This window comes from Humulus lupulus, chromosome 9, assembly GCF_963169125.1.
Source record: "Humulus lupulus chromosome 9, drHumLupu1.1, whole genome shotgun sequence".
Classification (NCBI taxonomy): domain Eukaryota; kingdom Viridiplantae; phylum Streptophyta; class Magnoliopsida; order Rosales; family Cannabaceae; genus Humulus; species Humulus lupulus.
In genome coordinates, this window is record NC_084801.1 from 139,797,902 (window position 1) to 139,819,193 (window position 21,292).

Consider the following 21,292-nt stretch of genomic DNA (forward strand, 5'->3'; position numbering starts at 1 on the left):
CTCCGGATCCACTGTGTACGTTTGGTGGGTTATTGCCCCTCCTATCTTGAGATAGGTTATTTGGGGCATTCCCGCCGTTACGCACCTCGGACAGGTCTCCCTCTGAGCGAGCATGGCTGCCACCTCCTACTGGTTCCCCTCTATGAGAGTTTAGGCGATCTTGAAGGTCGCCCCTCTGGGTGGCTTGAGGACTTTGCGCCGAGCTTAAGCGTTGACGCAGGTCTCCGCCAAAAAGGTCACTTCGGCGATTGTCGATCCAGTAGCTCCTGTTAGAAAAGCTCGGAGTCCGCCTTTGGGGGTGAGGATCCGGGCTCTCTCTAAGCGCCCTGCAACGTCGGGAAGGTCCTGTGGACGGCGGGTTTCTCCTGCTGCTTCTGTAGGATGGAATATCTCGGATGGGCCGAGGAGGAGATGGATATCTTATTGGAGACGGAGGATGCCTGACCGGAGATGCAATCCTGGTTCCGTCAGGGCGGATCAAGTTAGGTGGGGGCCTTTCGGCCTTGCCAACCTGCGGGTCCCACGCCTGGCGATCTAGACGAGGCACAGGACGGATGGGGATGTGCTGACGCTGTGAGCCCTCCTCAAATCTCCTTCAGGAACTCCCTCGAGCTCTCCTGGGCGCGCTCGAGGCCGGTTGGGAGCTGGGAGTTGAAGTTCGGACCGAACGGCTATACTGTTGTTCGGCTCTAGGCATTTCTTCGAAGTTTGCCTCTCGACGGTGCGATGAGGGAATAGAGTTGGATGCCGGCGGTCTGTTCGAGCGGCTAGGCCTGGACCGATTACCCCGGCGGGACTTATGAGTCTTGCCTTGCCTCTTTCCGACATTAGTGTCGGTTGTAAGAGGGGGTAGTCGGGCCAACACCTCCTTAATCTGCTGATTAGCTTTCGCTAGTTGGCTCCTCAGCTGAGCGTTTTCCATTTCTACCGCAGTGTAAAAATTTGGGTTTGGATTAGGTGGTCGGGGCACCGAACTTCCAGTGTCATCTTGGCCCACCGGCTGCTTGCCCGGCCACTGCTGGACCTCAGCAATTTATTCACCGGGGATGGCGATATGATGATCCTCCTGCCCATCATGTTGTTCCGTCTCATTACCGTGTCTTGATCGAGTGGTCACCATAGTGGATGTTTACGATAGCACCAATCTAACTTGCTCTTAATGAAAGCACCAAACTGTTGACGCTGTTCTTCGCCAACAGGTAATTACGAAAATAAGAGGAAGGGATTAGTGCTTAACTATGAACCGAAATAGATGAATGATCTTTTTAAGTGGACTGGTGACACAGTCACGTTTTTAGGTGGTTCAAAGGTTAAAATCATTCTACTCCACCAGCCAATATTATTGCTATATGCTTGGTATTCTTTTACAGTGTATTTCTTTATACAATAGAATCCAACCCTTTACAACTCCCAGGGTCTCCATATTTATAGGAGAGGGCACCTGGGAGTTGGTAAGAAGTTCATCCCGTGACCTTCTTACCTATCATGTCAACTCTGGGACATTCATGATTAATTCCTAAAACCTGACACATGAAGTATGGTCTAATCAATAGGTAAGGGGGATAATGGGCCGCACGGCCCAACTCAGTCGTGGGTGTCTGAATACGCACGTTCATGCTGCGTGCCCGAGAAGTCAAGGATATATCAGACATGTGATGTCTGATATATGCACGTTTACCTTGCGTGGTTGACTTTATAAAAGGTCACAGCCTCCAACTCTAGCTCGTACCACGAGCTGAATGCTTCCTTCGACCTGTGGCCTTCAGAGTCCAGACTCAGTCAAGTAATCTTGGCAAACCCTTGGATACCCCGAGCTAACGAGGTAGGACCTGACACCAACAGCTCCGGTCATGGGGAATCCACGTGGCTGATTATAGTTTAGGCCGTATCTCAGCTCGCTAATAGCCCGTGGGAAAATCAGGGCGTACAGATATAATTTATAAAATTGATAACAAAATTTAAAATAAGTCAAAAACAAAATTTGTTTTAGTTTTGGATTTTCTTTATCTAATTTTATGTTTATTAATTAAATTCATATATTGTTTATAAAATATTATAAATGCATTAAATGCATAAAAAATATATATATATATATCAGTAAAGTGGGTTAATTGGGTTTTGTCATCTTTGGGAAGAATCTTATTCAACATACAAATCCGATTAATAATAAGATTGATCGGATGATTGTTAATTATTAAAATCCTAAATACATAAAATGAAGCCCATAGTACATTAATTTTAAACATAAATATGTAAAATCAAGCTTGAAATACATAATGAGATTTGTCTCCTTAATCAGAATTTACATAGAAAATATGCAAAACCTAATAAAAGATGATGAACTGAACTCATGATCTCCTTTATAAGAGGAGAGTAAAAGGGATTGAACATTGACCTCCTCAATATCCTCCTCAATAAGAGCAAAATGTGATACTACTTAATTAATCGAATGACATTTGATATGTAAGATATATGTTACTAATAGATTGAGTTAAAATACATACAAAAATTAATTATTTATGAATAATAATTATAAAAAATAAGTTCAGTACAAAATTATAATTTTGTTTTCTTATGATTGGATAAGATAGAAAAAAAATTAGTCTATTTTTTAAAAATTAGAATAAATGCTTTGGATAAGATGTAAAGTTATGAATATTTCTCCTTACCAATGATAGGTAGATGATATTTTTCTAATACATTCTCCAATTACATAATTAAATGACATTATAAAAAATATCCACTTCAATAATAACTATTATAAAATTATTAAAAAGTTGGCAACATAATTTTAACAAAATATATAATTGTCAAAAAGTTGGCACATTATGGTCTTCATTCACAATCCGAGTTTATATGTATTGAGTTACCAATCATTTCTAAGTTTTGGGAATTCGAGTAAGACCATATATTATCATTATTGCATGCCCTACCAACCTATGTAATTTAGATTGTAACTAGCCATTACTAGAGAGAAAAATACCACACGCATATATATGTAATGATCTTGTAAAAGGGAGTCATACAAGTCTACCGTGAATCGTTCATTTGTTGAGGCCTCTTTTGAAAGTTTGCCTTTCGGTCATAAGTACCTAGTTATATATAAATATAGGGTATTTTTAGGGTGCTCCAATAAAAATGGGCATACATTTGCACCTTCTCCAGTTTTTTGATACTTAGATAATTTCCAGCGAATTTTTTTTATTATCATATATATTATAATTATTTAGATCATTCTCTAAATTTTCAAGAAATTTTGAATAATTTACAGTACCGAAAATAATATTTAAATAGTTTGTTACACTCGTAGCTATTTTTTCTTATGCATGTGGAATATAACATATTTGAACCATATTTTTTATATTATAAATTATTTAAAATTTCTTAAAAATTTACAAAATATTCTAAATAACTACACTGCATATAAATATAAAAAAAAAATATAAACCAAAAATAATTCCGATACTGAAAAAAAGTGCACTCATGCTCCCAAAAACATAGATTGCACTCTAAAGTTTTTAGGTATGCACCGATGCATACCAATAAATATAAAAAAATGACAAAAGGTGTGCACCACATAATTACCATTATATATATTTATATATTTGAAAAGGAAACAAGCTTTGTACGATATATGATTATTTTATTATATATAGATTATTTCTTGAAAGAGGCGGCTAACAAAGTCACAAGTTATACATCAATCAACTTATCTTTGTCTAGAGCTACAAAACAAAAACCCTAAAGACATTTAGTCATTTTCTTGGTTTCACCCAACACGTTTTTTAGTTTTAACTTTTTTATCTTGTTCCAAAAGGCTTTTGAGATATGCTAAACTTGAGAGCTTTGATTAACTGCTTGTTTAATTTGACTTGAACATGAATAATAATAATAAATATTAACAAACTATATATTGTCTTTTATGATTAAGTTGTCCAATGGGGGATGATATATAGACAACTATATTGTCTAATAATCAGAAAAGCACTTACGGTCAAGAATGAAAAGGATGTATGGGCGTGCAATATTGGTGCTTAATTATTGAAGCCTTCTTATATTACAAAACTATGTGAAAAATGAAAAGGAACACTCCTCCAAACACCACGCAATACCAAGGAACACTCGTATCATACACAAATATATATATATGAGTGAGTTCTTAATAGTTACGTTAAATATACATCAATCAATGGTTACATTAATTTTAGCCACTGCATCATTATAATTTATTTAATAATTGACTAAAATTATTTAACGAGTGACTTATAACTTGATATTATATTATTTATTTTAAAAGCACCTAATGTCAAGTGACGAAGGTGACTGACATTGTAGTGGAATATCTTAAATCACCTAATTATATGTTTATTTAATGCATGCATGTAATTTTGCCTAAATCACGACCACCAATATTAATATGTATAGTGATAAATATATAATGTGGAATTGGCTTTTGGTATTTATGGCTTTATTTTATATTTTTTTGTAAGATTGGAAGAGTACTAATCAATATTTAAAAAAGTAATAATAATAATAATAATAATAATAATACTTTTTTAACAAGCTAGAGTTGATTAATGACTTATCATCGCATCCCATCTTTGAGAAACTTTTTGGACAATATCAAAAGGCACTACTATGTGTTGGGGTTGAGATTTTTCGTGATGTGAAGTGGGGAAAAGTTAGGAGGAAGAGTTCAGAAGAACAGTCTTTCAAAAGAAAATGTTTTGGAATGCAAAATTATTTTTCGAATTTCTTTATGAATCTTGAAGGTGATATACTACCTAAGAATCTACAATCTTGACGAATTAAAAACAAGATTTAAAGAAATAACTAAGAACAAGTAAAAATTTACACCAAGAAATTTTTACAAGGTTCACCACTACACAAAGTAATGGCTAATCATTGGGACCTAGTCCAGAAAGAAATTCACTAAGATATGAATTGCAAGTTTTACACAGTATCTCTCAATTTACAATCAACACAGTAAATCATCTATACATGTCTCTCTTGCAACAATCCTTAGCTTGAACTAGTTGCATCTTCCCACTTGAACTCTTGCAGATCCAGCTTTCTTCCAATACTCAGCTTGATGAACAATCACAGCTAGCCATGGACGAACAACCTCTCAAGATTCAGTTCTTCAACCTGTAAAAGAAAGATAACCAAAACAAACTATACGAAGAACATACACCACAATGCACACCTGAGAAAAGCAATTAACCCATATATATAGATCTAAGATCTAACCAACTCAAATACCCAGCCATGCTCAAAACAGAAAATCGTTAGAGAAACTAATTAACTCAGCAACCACTAATAAACTCGAAACCTAATAATACAGTCATACTAAACAAAGCCATGTAAGCAAACAGTCAATTAAAACAATGTCCAACAGCCAGATGCAACTGGCAAAACAGAAGATGAACCAAAATACTCTCAAGATACACAAAACAGATGGAACTGAGAAACTAACAGATGAGTCATGAAATTGCCAAAATACAGAATACACAAAGTAAGACACTTACAATCTCCCCCTTGGCAATTTTATGATCAGTGCAAAAAAAATCAAAATAAAGGAAACAACAAACCACTCAAAAACCACCCAAATCTCCCCCTCAATGATCATAAACGAGCCGACCGACGAAGTCTGCCACGCATAAGCTTTCGCGGAGGAGACGAGGATTGAGCAGGAACAGAGACAGAAGGACCAGCAGAAGCAGGAGCAAACTCCCCCTGGACAGGACCCGGAGCCTTATCAGATGCAGTAGGAGACAACTCCCCCTGGGAATTAGCCGGAGAATGAGCAGACTGAGGCACTGAACCAACCCCCTGAACAACAGAAGGAGAAAGAGTCTGAACAACCTGTCGAAGACCAGCCAATTGAGCCAAAACTCTGCGTTCAAATGCCTTGGAACGCTGTTGAGATTGCAGCAAAGAACTCTGAAGACTGTCTAACTGTGATTGCTGAGAGTAAAGCATTTCAAACAACTTGTATTTCCAAGAGGCAGGAGGTAAACCCTTCAAAAGAGGATATTTCAGAGGCTGTGGAGGAGGAACAGGCTTTGAGGACAGAGGCTGAAACGACTTATCAAGAACCGGAAGAGGTAAGAAAACATCTTGTGAGGTAAACTTAGGATGAGAAGCCAATGTAACCTTGTGAACCAAGCAGGGATAAGGAAGAAACAACCGACGACTCTTGGTCAGAAAAGCTTGATACACCCTGTCAAAGATAAGCACAGACAAATCTATGGAAACACCAGTGGCCACAGCATAAAGAAAACGCCCAATATCAGCAGTGACTGTAGAAGTATGAGAATTCGGAATCCAATTTGTTAGAGCAACCTTATGCAAAACACAATAGAAGCTAGTTAAAGATGGAGTAGGAAAATCAATAGAAACCTCATTCCAGCAAAAATCTGATTGACCTGTCAACTCACGACCCACTAGGTTTAAATCAGGAGCATACTCAGCATTATAGATAGCATCAGTAACCAAAGGTATATTCAGTAAAGCCCTAATAGTGGATGGAGCAAAAGAAATACGCTTACCCCTACAAAATACAGTAAACCGATTGGGATGTTGAGCATCAAGCAAAGATTTTTCAATATTAGAATAAAATTCCCGGACCAGATTTTGGGAAGGCATGACAAGACCAGAGACAGTGTTAACCCAATGACGAGACTCGAGAAGTGCAAGAAGCCTAGGGAAATCTTCTAACGCAACAGAATTTTCAACATGCAAACGACGAAATGACACAAAATCTTTAAACCTCTTTTCAGCAAAACGACTGACAAAAAAATAGGCAGAGTTAGGATCAGACTCACCACCAGCCGAGGATGATTTGGAATGCGGAAGTCCTGAAGGATGACCACTAGAAACCTTAGACTTCTTACGAGGAGGAGGAGAAGGTACATGGTCAGAAGTGGGCTGAGGGGGTGAAGAGGAAGACCCAGCAAGATTAATGGAGGCGCGAGTAACCCGTCTAGGAGCCTGAGCGGACAGACGAGAGGATTTTTTCTTGTGGGCAACAGACTTTACCCGAGTCCCACGGAACGAACTAGAAGGAGCAAGGGAAGGTGAAGAGGGAATACCTGGCGAGGAAGAGACTAACGGAGGCTGAGACACAGACGACTGAGCTGGAGGACCAGACGAAGAGACGGGAAGAGCCTCGGCCATGTTACTTGAAGAAACTTGGGACTGAGCTGAGACACACGAAAAAGAGATTAGACACAATGTGAGAAACAAAATAGGGCAGAATAGGAAACAAAAATGGATGAACATTATGTATATAAAGGAAAATCCCCAAGACCATGTTTGGCAAAAAAAATAAAGGAAGCCTGTACAACAATATACCACAAAACCAATATTGAACACGTAAAAAAAAATGAGAAAAATCCAAAAGAGAAAAAAAAAAAAATCCACAGAGCCAAAAATGATAAAGCCACACACAGAGAAAAAAAAATAGAAAAAGCAGAAGAAGAAAGAAAAAAAATAGTAAAGACCAGAGAGAATAGAAAAAAATAGTGGCAAAAAAAATCTCCAAACGAAGCAAGATGATTTTGAAAAAGAGATTTCAACAGAATGTTGAGCTAGAATTCTTCCTTAGTGTGTGCAAGTGTTCTCATGTGAGCTAAAAAGCTCACTCCCTCAAAAGAATTTGAATCTTTTTTTTTTATAATTTTTTTTATAGCAATATTTTTCTTTTTAGAAAATCCCCCTTTTTTTTTAAACACTCTGGGTTTTTCGGAAGAGAACCAGCAGAGGCTTTCACTCTTTGTCAGAGATGTAGCCGTCATCTTAAGTCAGAAAAGCCAAATGAGAAGGAGCAGACTACTAAATGACTAATGGACCACAAGATAGCTCTTCCCATTGCATCCAACAAAGGTAGCCTTTTCTGCTGAGAAGAATGAAGAGCTCAACCAAACAAACTGGAAATCAAACAAGAGAAAACAACCTTGCTTCAGAAGACAATGTAACCACTACACGAAAAAAAACTAAAAAAAACTTCTCTGGACAGTACTAGATCAAATCATACAAACTCCAATGCATTTTCTAAGATGAGCAAAAGTCTGTGAACTCAGTGGCTTAGTAAATAAATCAGCTAATTGGGCCTCTGTGGAAACATGGGAGAAAACAAGAATTTTGGATTCAACCAAGTCTCGAATAAAATGATAACGAATATCAATATGTTTTGTTCTGGAATGTTGCACAGGATTCTTAGAAATATTGATTGCACTTGTGCTATCACAATAGATAGTCAAAGTTTCTTGGGGAAAACCATAGTCACTAAGCATTTTGTTCATCCAAATTAGTTGAGTACAGCAACTACCAGCAGCTATATATTCTGCCTCAGCAGTAGATAATGAAATAGAGTTTTGTTTTTTACTCAACCAAGACACAAGATTGTTCCCAAGATAAAAAAACTCACCAGATGTGCTCTTTCTATCATCTAGACTCCCTGCCCAATCAGAATCACTATAACCAACTAAAGACATATTAGTGTCACACGTATACCAAAGGCCAAACTCTAATGTACCAGCAACATATTTCATGATTCGTTTAATAGCAATAAAATGAGACTCAGTGGGATTAGACTGATATCTAGCACACAGACCAACACTGAAACAAATATCTGGGCGACTAGCAGTAAGATAGAGAAGGCTACCTATCATACTACGGAACAGAGTTGGATCAACAGGTTTCCCAGATCCATCACGGGAGAGCTTTGTTGAGGTACCTATGGGTGTCTTAGCATGTTTAGAATTGTCCAGCCCAAATTTTTTCAACATGTTTAGAGCATACTTGCTCTGGGAAAGGAAAATACCATTATCTAACTGACGAATCTGTAATCCTAGAAAGAAACTTAAATCTCCAATCATACTCATTTCAAACTCATTTTTCATAATGTCAACAAATTTAGGGATTTCACTAGGACAGGTAGAACCAAAAATGATATCATCCACGTAAATATGAGCAATGAATATACCTTTGGAAAGATGTTTGATAAAAAGAGTTTGATCAGCATTGCCCCTGATAAAACCATGTGTGAGAAGATAAGAGGTAAGTTTTTCATACCAGGCCCTTGGAGCTTGTTTGAGACCATACAAGACCTTCTTAAGTTTGTAAACATGTTGTGGAAAATGAGGATCAATGAATCCCTGAGGTTGCTCAACATAGACTTCCTCTTGAAGTAATCCATTCAGAAAGGCACTCTTCACGTCCATTTGATGAAGTTTTATCTGTAACTGACAGGCTATAGCAAGAAGCAACCGAATTGATTCTAGGCGAGCAACAGGAGCAAAAGTTTCTTCAAAATCAATTCCTTCAACCTGTTTGTATCCTTGAGCCACAAGACGAGCCTTGTTTCTTGTAACAGTTCCAAACTCATCCGATTTGTTCTTGAAAATCCATTTTGTCCCTACAATATTCTTCCCTTCTAGTCTGTCCACCAAATCCCATACTTCATTTCTCTGAAACTGTAAAAGTTCTTCTTGCATTGCTGCAACCCAATGCTCATCAGAAAGAGCTTGTTTGACATTCTTTGGCTCAATGTTAGACAGATAACACATATGAGAGATTTCATTCGCAACCTTTCTTCTGGTAACCATAGAAGCTGAAGGATCACCAATGACAACAGTGGGAGGGTGTGCTTTTTGAATCCAAGATGGAGGCCCCTTTTTGTACAGCCTGGCTGGTGAAAGTTGATGAGAAGATTCAACTGACTTTTCAGACTCTGGACTATCAACAACCACATCTTCAGATTCTCCAGATGGCTCAGTATGATCAGTAGAGGAAGGCGACGAGGGTGAACTGGAAATATTAGGCATGGGAACTTGTGAATGAGGTACCAAGGCAGATATTGAACCATCCTCATCATTATCAAGATCATCAGACAAATCCTCTGTGTCATCAAAACGAACATTGACAGACTCCATGACAGTGTTAGTTCGTTTATTAAACACACGATAAGCACGACTATTAGGAGAATATCCGAGAAACATACCTTTGTCACTCTTGGAGTCAAATTTTCCAAGATAGTCTCTATCATTCAAAATATAGCAGGTACAGCCAAAAATCTTCAAGTAATTCAGATTAGGAGTTTTACCTTTCCACAATTCATAAGTTGTTTGAGTAGTTCCAGTTCTGAGATGCACACGATTACTAATGTAGCATGCAGTGTTAACAGCTTCTGCCCAAAATCTCTGAGAAATCCCTTTAGCATTCAGCATAACTCTTGCCATTTCTTGAAGAGTTCTGTTCTTGCGTTCTACAATGCCATTTTGCTGTGGAGTTTTTGGTGCAGAGAATTCATGAGCAATGCCCATGTGATCACAAAATTCAGCGAATAAAGCATTTTCAAACTCTTTGCCATGGTCACTTCTGAGTCTAAACACTTTAGCTATCTTTAAGACTTTTTCATTCTGAAGCCTTAAGCACAAGGCAGAAAACACTCCGAAGGTATCTGACTTCTCTCGAATAAACTGAACCCAGGTATATCTAGTGAAGTCATCAACACACACCATCACATATCTTTTTCCATTGAGACTCTCTGTCTGCATAGGACCCATCAAATCAATGTGTAACAACTCAAGAGCTCTATTTGTGAGAAACATCTTAATAGGAGGATGAGAAGATCTCACTTGTTTTCCTTGCTGGCAAGGACCACACACACGTTCTCTGCTAACTTTGAAATCAGGAACCCCTCTCACCGCCTTAAGTTTGACCAACTTCCTTAAATCTCTGTAGTTCAGATGACCAAGTCTATAATGCCATAAGTCAGACTTATCTAATGTAACTCTAGAGCACACTTCAGTATTGTCCAGCATGTAGCAGTTATCATTAGACCTTGTTCCAGACAAGACAGAACACCCATCAGTGGACTTTACAAGACATGTGGACTTGGAAAAATTCACAGTATAATGATCATCACACAGCTGACTTATGCTTAAGAGATTTGCTTTCAGTCCCTTAACATAAAGCACATCTTTGACCACAGGAAGATTTTTAAGCACAAGATCTCCTCTCCCAAGAATTGCTCCCTTGTTGCCATCTCCAAACGTGACCAGACCTTCAGTACCTTCTTTGTAGTTATTCAGCAGCAGTTTGTTGCCAGTCATGTGCTTGGAACATCCGCTATCAAAGCACCACTGATCATCCTTAAAAGCAGAAAGAGATGTATGAGCTACAAGAACAGAAATACCTTTATCTTCCTGAGAGCTTCCCGTCAGCTTTGGTCTCCAAACCTCCTTATACTCTTTTCTTTCAGCAAGAGATGATCTAGATGAACTAACTTGACTTCCAACCAAGTTCCTAAGGTAAGATTGAAGCAGATAACATCTTGGCCTAATATGACCACGACGATTACAGAAATGACAAATAGGAATGAACTTCTGCTTCTGTTCATTAGGAGATTTTATGATATTAGATCTATTCCTCTGACTGCCAGAATCATCAATAACAGTGTGTGTTTTGTCTGCAGCAGTTGAACCAAGAGATTCACCAATGGTAAGGTTGTCTCCCTTTTTGTATAACAGCTTATAACCAATAGATGTCCTGTCTCCATAGGGTTTCTGTAGATGAAGCTGATGATTTAAGGCTGCTGTTCCTGGAGGTATTGATTCCAACGATTGTTTGGCACGAACGAGATCAGCTTGAACAGCATACAACTTCTCTTCCTTCTTTTCTAGTTCTTCGGTCAAGTGTTTTATCTCAGCTTCAAGCTTGGAGTTGGTCATGTTAAGAGAGGAATTTCGTTCTTCAAGGAGTTTAACTTTTTGAACCATAGTCAGCCACTGTTGATACATTTGCTCATAAGCAGTTTGCTGATCAAGACTATCAGTTTCAAAGCAGCTGCTCTCATTATCCCCAGCTTCATTTTCTACTTCTTCTTCTTTAGCCAAAAAAGCAATGACATTTTTCTCATGATCTGAAAACTCACTGCAACTTCCATCTTTCTCTTCTTCACTGTCACTCCACGTAGTAACAAGGGCCTTCTTCTTCCTTTTCTGAGTGTTAGCACATTCAGCCTGTATGTGTCCATACCCATCACATTCTCTACACTGAATCCCCCTATTCTTGTTATCTTGAGTCTGACTAGTCTTCTGATTCGTAGGAAAATTCGTCTTGAAGATATTCTCTTTGTTGTTAAACGAATTCTTCCTCATAATTCCTAGTAAGGAGAGCAACTTTCTCTTCTGTTAAAGTATCAAACGTTTCTCCTTCTTGGTCACAAGTTTCCTTTAACACAAAAGCCAGGCTACCTCCAGTCTTCTCAGTTTCCTTGTCTTTCCCTTTCTTACCTTTACTCCATCTTTTTAGTGTTAATTCATAATTCTACAGAGAACCAATCAGTTCATCCAGATCCATATCTTCAACATCATGCACTTCCTCAATAGATGTGAGTTTGGCTTTGAATCTTCTTGGAAGAGATCCAAGAACCTTCCTTACAAGCTTATCATTTGAGTAGGTCTCTCCCAGAGCATAGAACTCATTCAAAATATCACACAACTTAGCATGAAAATCAGCAATCGAATCTTCTTCATCCATGGTAAGATTTTTGAATTCTCTAGCTAAGGATCTCAGTCTAGACTTCTTGACAGCTGAAGTACCCTCATTCTTGATCTTCAACTTATCCCATGCTTCCTTAGAAATCTCACAATTGGCAACCACTTTCATCTGATTAGTGGAAACAACATTGAAAATAGCATTGAGAGCTTTAGAGTTAAAATTGGCCTTCTCAATTTCTTCAGTCGTCCACTTGCTGGCAGCCTTAGCAATGTCAACATCTCCCACTTTCTCAGTCGGGGGAGTCCATCCCTCAGAAACAGCCATCCAAACTCATTCGTCAACAGACTTAAGATAAGCTCTCATCTTTGTTTTCCAATAAGGATAGTTAGCCCCTTCAAGCATGGGAGGTCTGGTGGTAGATCCGCCTTCTCTAAACATATCCATGACTGTGAACACAACAAGAAAAAGAAACAAAACTCTCGAAGAAGACACTAAGAGAGGGTAAGAGGATCAGCAGAACACAAAGAATCAAAGGCAAACAAATCACCCAACCGAAAACACCCAGGAAACAGTAATCAAGAATTACGAAAGCTCTGATACCAATATGAAGGTGATATACTACCTAAGAATCTACAATCTTGACGAATTAAAAACAAGATTTAAAGAAATAACTAAGAACAAGTAAAAATTCACACCAAGAAATTTTTACAAGGTTCACCACTACACAAAGTAATGGCTAATCCTTGGGACCTAGTCCAGAAAGAAATCCACTAAGATATGAATTGCAAGTTTTACACAGTATTTCTCAATTTACAATCAACACAGTAAATCATCTATACTTGTCTCTCTTGCAACAATCCTTAGCTTGAACTAGTTGAATCTTCCCACTTGAACTCTTGCAGATCCAGCTTTCTTCCAATACTCAGCTTGATGAACAATCACAGCTAGCCATGGACGAACAACCTCTCAAGATTCAGTTCTTCAACCTGTAAAAGAAAGATAACCAAAACAAACTATACGAAGAACATACACCACAATGCACACCTGAGAAAAGCAATTAACCCATATATATAGATCTAAGATCTAACCAACTCAAATACCCAGCCATGCTCAAAACAGAAAATCGTTAGAGAAACTAATTAACTCAGCAACCACTAATAAACTCGAAACCTAATAATACAGTCATACTAAACAAAGTCATGTAAGCAAACAGTCAATTAAAACAATGTCCAACAGCCAGATGCAACTGGCAAAATAGAAGATGAACCAAAATACTATCAAGATACACAAAACAGATGGAACTGAGAAACTAACAGATGAGTCATGAAATTGCCAAAATACAGAATACACAAAGTAAGACACTTACAAATCTCATTGAGGAAGATGGAAGGGTATAAAATTGTTGCATTCGTATTATCTTGAGAATAATGAATAGATAATTTCTCTTAGAAATTAGACCTTTTACTATGGTCTATAGAAATTTGTCACTTTTGTTACATTTTATCGTTTTACGAAACCACCCGCAAACCCTAGACATGTTCTAGCATTAGTAAATGTTTATACATAGTTAAAATTTCTAGATTTCCTTGTGTAAATAAGTTTACATACATGTTCTTTATCAAAGTTTTTTTTTTCAAGGAATTTATTCACCTCAAAAAATAAAATGGGGTGTTCACATTCTAGCATTGTGTATCTCCACACAAAAAAATAAAAAATAAACACCTTATCAAAGTTCTTGTTTAAGAAGGAATAATGTCGTGTTTATAACAATTATTGTACTATTCTATGTCGAAATTGTGTAAGTTTTCTTAATAAAAATAAATAGATAAAATTACTTAAGTTTTCACACATCATTTACTTTTTATTTGGATCTTATGGCACATTTACTAAAGGAATAAATATGGAAGAATCGTAATCATTATTTGTATTACATATTTGAGAAACGTAATCGAAATGCTTAAATTGACTAAATTGTCTTTTTTGGTAAATATATATATATATATAAATAGAATTTTGGTAAGATATATTTTTAAACTAGAAAACATAGTCGCGCTTCGCGTAGTTTTTTGTAATGATTAAAAAATATATATATTTTAAATATTTTTTAGAAAATTGTGTGTAAGAGATTCATTTTCATCCCGTACAACATGTTCCTTATATGTATATGTAAGGGTGTCTAAACCATAATTTTTTTTCATGATAACATTCATTATATGACGAGTCTCCTGTAAGTTTTCGAGAAATTCTGAATAATTAAAGTGCCAAAAATAAAATTTGAAATACTTGTTCTACGTGTGTTTTTATTTAATATTAGTATTATTTTATACATTTTGCGTTATTTTTTTTGTTTATTATATAATTTTTTTTAATTTTAGGGTAGAAAATTTATAAATCATGAGTTTTTGCATAAGTATTCATTTTTTTTAAATAATTTTTTTATTAATTTAATTAATAATGTTCTCAATCAAATTAATATCACGTGTATGTATGTTGATATTTTTATATTGTTAAGATATTTTGGTTTTAAATTTGAAATATCAAAACAATAAATCTTGAAGATAAATGTCAATTTATATATGATTCATTTATTATTATAATTAATAAATATTAGTTATTACTAAATATTTTATTTAAATATAAATAAATATTTTTATTTTTATTTTGAAATGTCAAAACAATAAAAGGATAAATACAGATGAATTTTTTTGAAATAAATGTCAATTATATATGATTATTTATTATTATAATTATTAAAAAATTAGTTACTTATAAATAATAAAAGATATTTTAAATTTTGAATTTGAAATATGAAACAATAAAAAGAATATCATGAATTGGAAAATCTTCAAGATAAATGTGAATTTATATATGGTTGATTTATTATAATAATTATTAGAAAACTAGTTATTAATAAATATTAAAAAAAGTTACGAAAAAGGCATTGTATTTTGTTTTTTAATTATTTAAAAATGTGGAAAAATTAGAAATAGATTAGAGATTTTGACTTGAATTCTCTTTTTTTTTTTTTAAAAGTGTGACATTTTTCAATTTTGACATTGTCATTTAAAATATATCTAACGACGAACGTGACATTATTCATACTTGTTAGTTTTAGAAGTTGGCAGGTGTGATAAGTTATTATATACTATTTCTACTCAAAGATATTACAATACATATACATATATTAAATTTTTTATGTAGCATCATGTAACGCCCTACTACCCAATGATTGTTATGCTATGCATTGTAAACAGTGCTACACTCCCTAACCGAGTCATTTAGTCATAATCGTATAACTAAATGTGATTAACGGTTTAGGGTTAAAAAATTTGGTTAAAGATACAATGTTTCACTAAAATGTTTACTATATACATTGGGATCCAAAATATATTTTAAAGGTTAATTACAATAAAATATTTACAACCAGCCGACCTAAGCGGAAAAATAGAGTTTAACCCTAGTTTCTCTTTAAACCCTCGACCGTGGTGGTCGAGCAGCTGCATATGTACACATCATCACCTAAGCTCTCCAACTTAAGGATGGTCCAGTATTCTTTTGCATTTACCTGCACCACATAGCACCCGTGAGCCAAAACTCAGCAAGAAAACTCAAACACATGCTTATAAGCAGATAATAACATGTCACCAAATCAAAATAAGCATGCCTAGCAGTTATAACCCTATTCATGTATGCAAGCAGGAACAAATCAATAATTGTGAAGTCCTGCGCTCAGAGTAGATGACTAATAAGTCTCTCTCTGAGGTAGATAACTGATAAGTCTCTCTGAAGTAGACGAATAATAAATCTCTCTGAATAGTTGACTAATAAGTCATTCTCTAAATAGATGATTGATAAGTCTATCTCCGTATAGATGACTAATAAGTTTATCTCTGTATAGATGACTGATAAGTCTATCTTTATATAGATGACTAATAAGTCTATCTTTGGGGATCCGCTCCCTAAGTCATCTGACGTTTCAGTCACCTGAGCCTTTTGACCCTGACTCTACGTAACTAGCCTTTAGACTAGACAAGAGCTTTAGTTTTCTTCGACCTTGGGGTCAATCAAGCATTTTATGCTTAGGTTGATTAGATCTAATCATTTTGGCTTGCGTTAAACACGCTAATGTCGTTCTTGACTCATAAGTCAATACCATACGACCAGTGCTCAATACTACTGCCGATCTTGACTGATAAGTCACAGCTTCACAATCAATATTGACACCATTATCGTTCCCTCACTAATAAGTGGTAATGCAAACTGACATATATCATATGTCAAATATCCAGATATAAGGCATTCGACATGCTTAATCAATAATTACAAGCATAATTATAATCATGCACAAATACAAAGAGTCAAGCTCTGGAAAATTCCATATTTCACATTGAAGCCATGCCATAATCACATATATCGCATGCATCACATGCATCACATACTGGGTGCAGTTTTCTTACCTTTGGTCCAAGCACAGGTTACCAATAAACGACCATCAAGCACGATCTTGTTTCCAAGCCCCTAGCGATAACCTAGTCACAACCATAATATAAAACCTCATAAAAAAAATGAGTAAATAAATACTTCCAGACCCAAACCTAGCCTCCGGGATGTCGAATCCTACTTACCTAGGTAGTAGGATCGATCTCAGGCCCTTAGGATTAAGTTCCCACGGCTAAAAACCAAATCTGGGAAAAAATACACAAGTCGGTCGTGACTTAGCCCTGAGGGTCACGACTTGCCCCCAAGTCAGAGAGCATTTTTCTGGGATTTAGGGTGCGGGCCGCGACTTGGCCCCTCTTGGGTCGCGGCGTGCCCCCAAAGCAGAGCCTCCTTGGCTCTTGGTTCATCCCGGTCGTAACTTGACCACGAAACCATCCATTTTCTACGGTTTTTCCCACTTAAAATCCTCCAAAAACATATCCAAATCCCAAAATCAAAGTTCCCAAACATCCTAATCTACCAAAACTAAAAAAACCCAAGTCTCAAACCATCCAAAATCTCATCAAAACGTAAAATCCAATCGAAGCTTAAAAACTTTAAAAACTTAGAACTTAAAACTTGGATTACCTCCGATTAAGTTGTTTCCCAACTAAATCCTCCGGCTAATAAGCTTTTAATCTTCCCTAGAATCGCTATGCCTCAATCCTTGCTTGAATCTGAGTCCTAAAACTCGAATTTCCTTCGAAAATGGGAACGAATGTCGAAAAGGGAACGGGAGAGAGAGAGAGAGAGAACGTTTTGAACGTTCTTTTATAATTTTGACAGGTTACTTCAAGCTTAAGTAACCTCAAGCAAATTCTAATGCTCGGGGTCCCAAAAACGCCCCCGGGGGTAAAATAGTCAAAATTCCTAGAATTTCCCCTGATCTTACTAACTCCCAATTTATCATCAAATATTTATTCTCATTACCCAATATCCCAATAATGTGCTCACTCCGAGTCAAGTATGGATCCCGTTGTGACTTTCCCACTGGCTTGCCTCCTAGGATCATCCATTGCTGAGTAACCCAAGCATAACCAAATAATAATGAAATACCACACACATACCACATATATGTCAAATATACCCATAACGGGCCAAATTATGAAAATTACCCAATTAAACAGAAATGGGCCCACATGCATATTTAATACACTCAAACATGCATATCAAGTCATATTATAATATAACTCACATAATCACATAATGATACACATAAATATAATATAATCATATAATTCCAAAATTTGTCATCCTGGCCCCCTAATCAAGGCCCTAAGCCTTATTAGGAAATTTGGGTCGTTACAACTATCACATCCTTACAAAAATTTCGTCCTCGAAATTTTATCTGAGCAGCGCGGAATATCAATCCCACATATCTGATTCCAGTTTCCAGATTGCTCCCTCGACCCTACTGTTTCTTTATAATACCTTAACCCAAAGTATAACTTTGTCTCTCAGAACCTTGTTCTTTTTGTCTCATATCTGAGCTGGCTACCCTTTACAAGATAACTTAACCTCTAATTCCAAATTCTCATAACTCAACACATGAGTCTCATCTAACACATGTTTCCTCAACATGGAAATATGAAATACACTGTAAATGCCCGACAGTGCCAAAACTAAGGTCAATCCAAATGCAACCTGACTGATCCTATCCAGGATTTCAAATGGTCATTCTAATCTAGGGCTCAGCCTACCCTTATTTCCTCAGCCCTTTCCATGGTTATACTCTAAGGAAGATACAGTCTTCCACCTGGAACTCCATGTTCCTACAGTTCAAATTACATAACTTCCCCATTTACTCTGAGAACCGAGCATCCGAGCTCTAACCTTTCAATAACCTCAATTGTCCTCTAAATCACCTCAGGATCAAAACATAACCTCTTACTCTAGTTTTGGTCACACCCTTCAAATAACATGATACATAGGCAATCATATTTTCCTATCAATGAGGTGTCATAATAACCTACAAATTGGTTATGATTTGTAAGAAGACTCAGAACTCTTCAACGAAGCACACATATAATATCATGCCCGTCCAAGGAAACTCCTGACCTCTAAGGCGTTCCTTGACCTTGGCAAATCTCCCACTGAGAGTATACAACAATATCGTCGATCAAGACGATCACAAATCCAATTCGGATAATCTTTAAATAATTTATTCATCTAATCCATCAAAACAACTCAGCACTCCCATTGCCCTAATTTGATATAAAAAATAAAAAAAACAATCATTTGCATATCATTCTCCCTGATCTTCAGCTAATACTAATAAGATCAAAGATCCACCTTGGAGAATACCATCTTACTCAATAACTGAGCCTTTAGTTCTTACAGATCTCCTGAAGCCGTTCAATACAGTGCCCTAAACCTGATTCTATCCCCGCACCAACCTAATCACCATTTTATCTCTTTGTGTAAATGATAATTGTAAAGCCCTACTACCCAGGGATAGTTACGTTGTGCATTTTAAACAATGCTAAACTCGCTAACCGAGTCATTTGGCCATAATCGTGAAACTAAACGTGATTAACGATTTAGGGTTAAAAATACAGCGTTTCACTAAAATGTTTACTGTATACATTGGGATCCCAAAATATAATTTATAGGTTAATTACAATAAAATATTTACAACCAGCCGACCTAAGCGACAAAATAGGGTTTAACCCTAGTTCCTCTTTAAACCCTCGGTTGTGGTGGTTGAGCAGTCGCATATGTACACATCGTCACCTAAGCTCTCCAACTCAAGGATGGTCCAACTTTATTTTGCCTTTACCTGCACCACATAGCACCCGTGAGCCGAAGCTCAGCAAGAAAACTCAATATGCTCATGAACAAGTAATAATATGTTACTTAATCACAACAGGCATGCCTAGCAGTAATAACCCTACTCATGCATGCAAGTAGGTACAAATAAATGTTTGTAGAGTCCTGCGCTCTGAGTAGATGACTAATAAGTCTCTCGCTCTGAGGTAGATGACTAATAAGTTTCTCTAAGGTAGACAACTAATAAGTCTCTCTCTGTGTAGATGACTGATAAGTCCATCTCTGTGTAGATGACTAATAAGTCCATCTCTGTATGGATGACTGATAAGTCTATCTCTGTTTAGATGACTGATAAGTCTATCTCTGTGTAGATGACTGATAAGTCCATCTCTGTATAGATGACTTGTAACGCCCTGGATAGCCAAGACCGTTACACTGTGTGTTTATAAAAGTGCAAGACTTGCTAATCAAGTAGTCATTTAGTTAGACACGTGTTACTGAAACTATAGTTGAACTAGGGTTAAAAGATTTTGGTCTCAAAAGCCGCATTTCTTTTAAATAAACATTTTCCTTTTACATGGGATCCCAAAAGCAGTAATTAAAGATTGTTTACAAAAGATTCAAGATTTAAATACAGTGATTAGCCATTCTAAGGCAAAACAAATGGATAAGCATTTCTCGTCCTGTTCCACTCCTCGGTCGTGGCGGCCGATCAGCTGACTATGTACATTCAGCCTCGTAGCTCTCCACCTCAGGATTGGTCCAACTTGCCTTTGCCCTTACCTACACCACGTAGCACCCTTGAGCCAAGGCCTAGCAAGAAAACACAATAACAGAGCATAACCATTCAACAGACAATCAGATAACTCATATCGCATAAGCATGTACTCAACAGTCTAAGCATTCATGTTAATCAAGTATTTAGCATACCAAGTATATCATTTCATATCAATAATCATTTCACATATGATAACTAGGGTTAACGCCCGTAGGCCGCACCCTCTGTTTATCCCACTGACTCCGGGCCGCTTAAACCGAGCTCAGTGAATATTAAGTTATCCTCAGCTACCAGTGGCCGAGCCGCGCCCTGTGCGCAAGTATTATTTACGGCACCCTTGGGTCGTTTATCACGTGTCCCATGGCATAATACCATCTATGACATCGTACAGATATAGGGAGCTCTTAGTCCCATCACAAACACATAACCGGGTGCAGTTTTCTTACCATTAGATTCGCTAGCTTTGTTCAATTTGATCCTCAAGCATGATCCTGTCTGAGCCCTAGTGTACACCTAGTCACAGCCATAGATCAAAATCATCACCAAACCTCAATTCCAAAAACCTAGCCTCGGAACCAATCCCGAGCCCTCGAGAAGCCCTAATTCCACCAAACGGGGTGGTGGAATCAAACCCCGAACCCCCAACCAAAAACCCTTGAAAATAACCCAAAAATCCCTTTCTGGAAATAGGGTAGCGCTACAAGCAGAGCCTAAAATGCCCCAGTACACATGGCCTAGCGCTACAGCGCCCAGTGA

General features: G+C 37.0%; 1 protein-coding gene across 1 annotated transcript; it reads right to left on the minus strand.

The window, feature by feature from the left end:
* Positions 1 to 5,625: 5,625 nt before the first annotated feature.
* Positions 5,626 to 8,945, minus strand: LOC133800102 (uncharacterized). The gene is made up of 2 exons (XM_062238075.1): positions 8,669 to 8,945; positions 5,626 to 7,200 (listed from the first exon to the last, which is right to left on the minus strand). The coding sequence occupies exon 2, from the start codon at positions 7,177 to 7,179 to the stop codon at positions 5,626 to 5,628; it is 1,554 nt and encodes a 517-aa protein (XP_062094059.1). The 5' UTR covers positions 7,180 to 7,200; positions 8,669 to 8,945.
* Between the last annotated feature and the right edge of the window lie 12,347 nt (positions 8,946 to 21,292).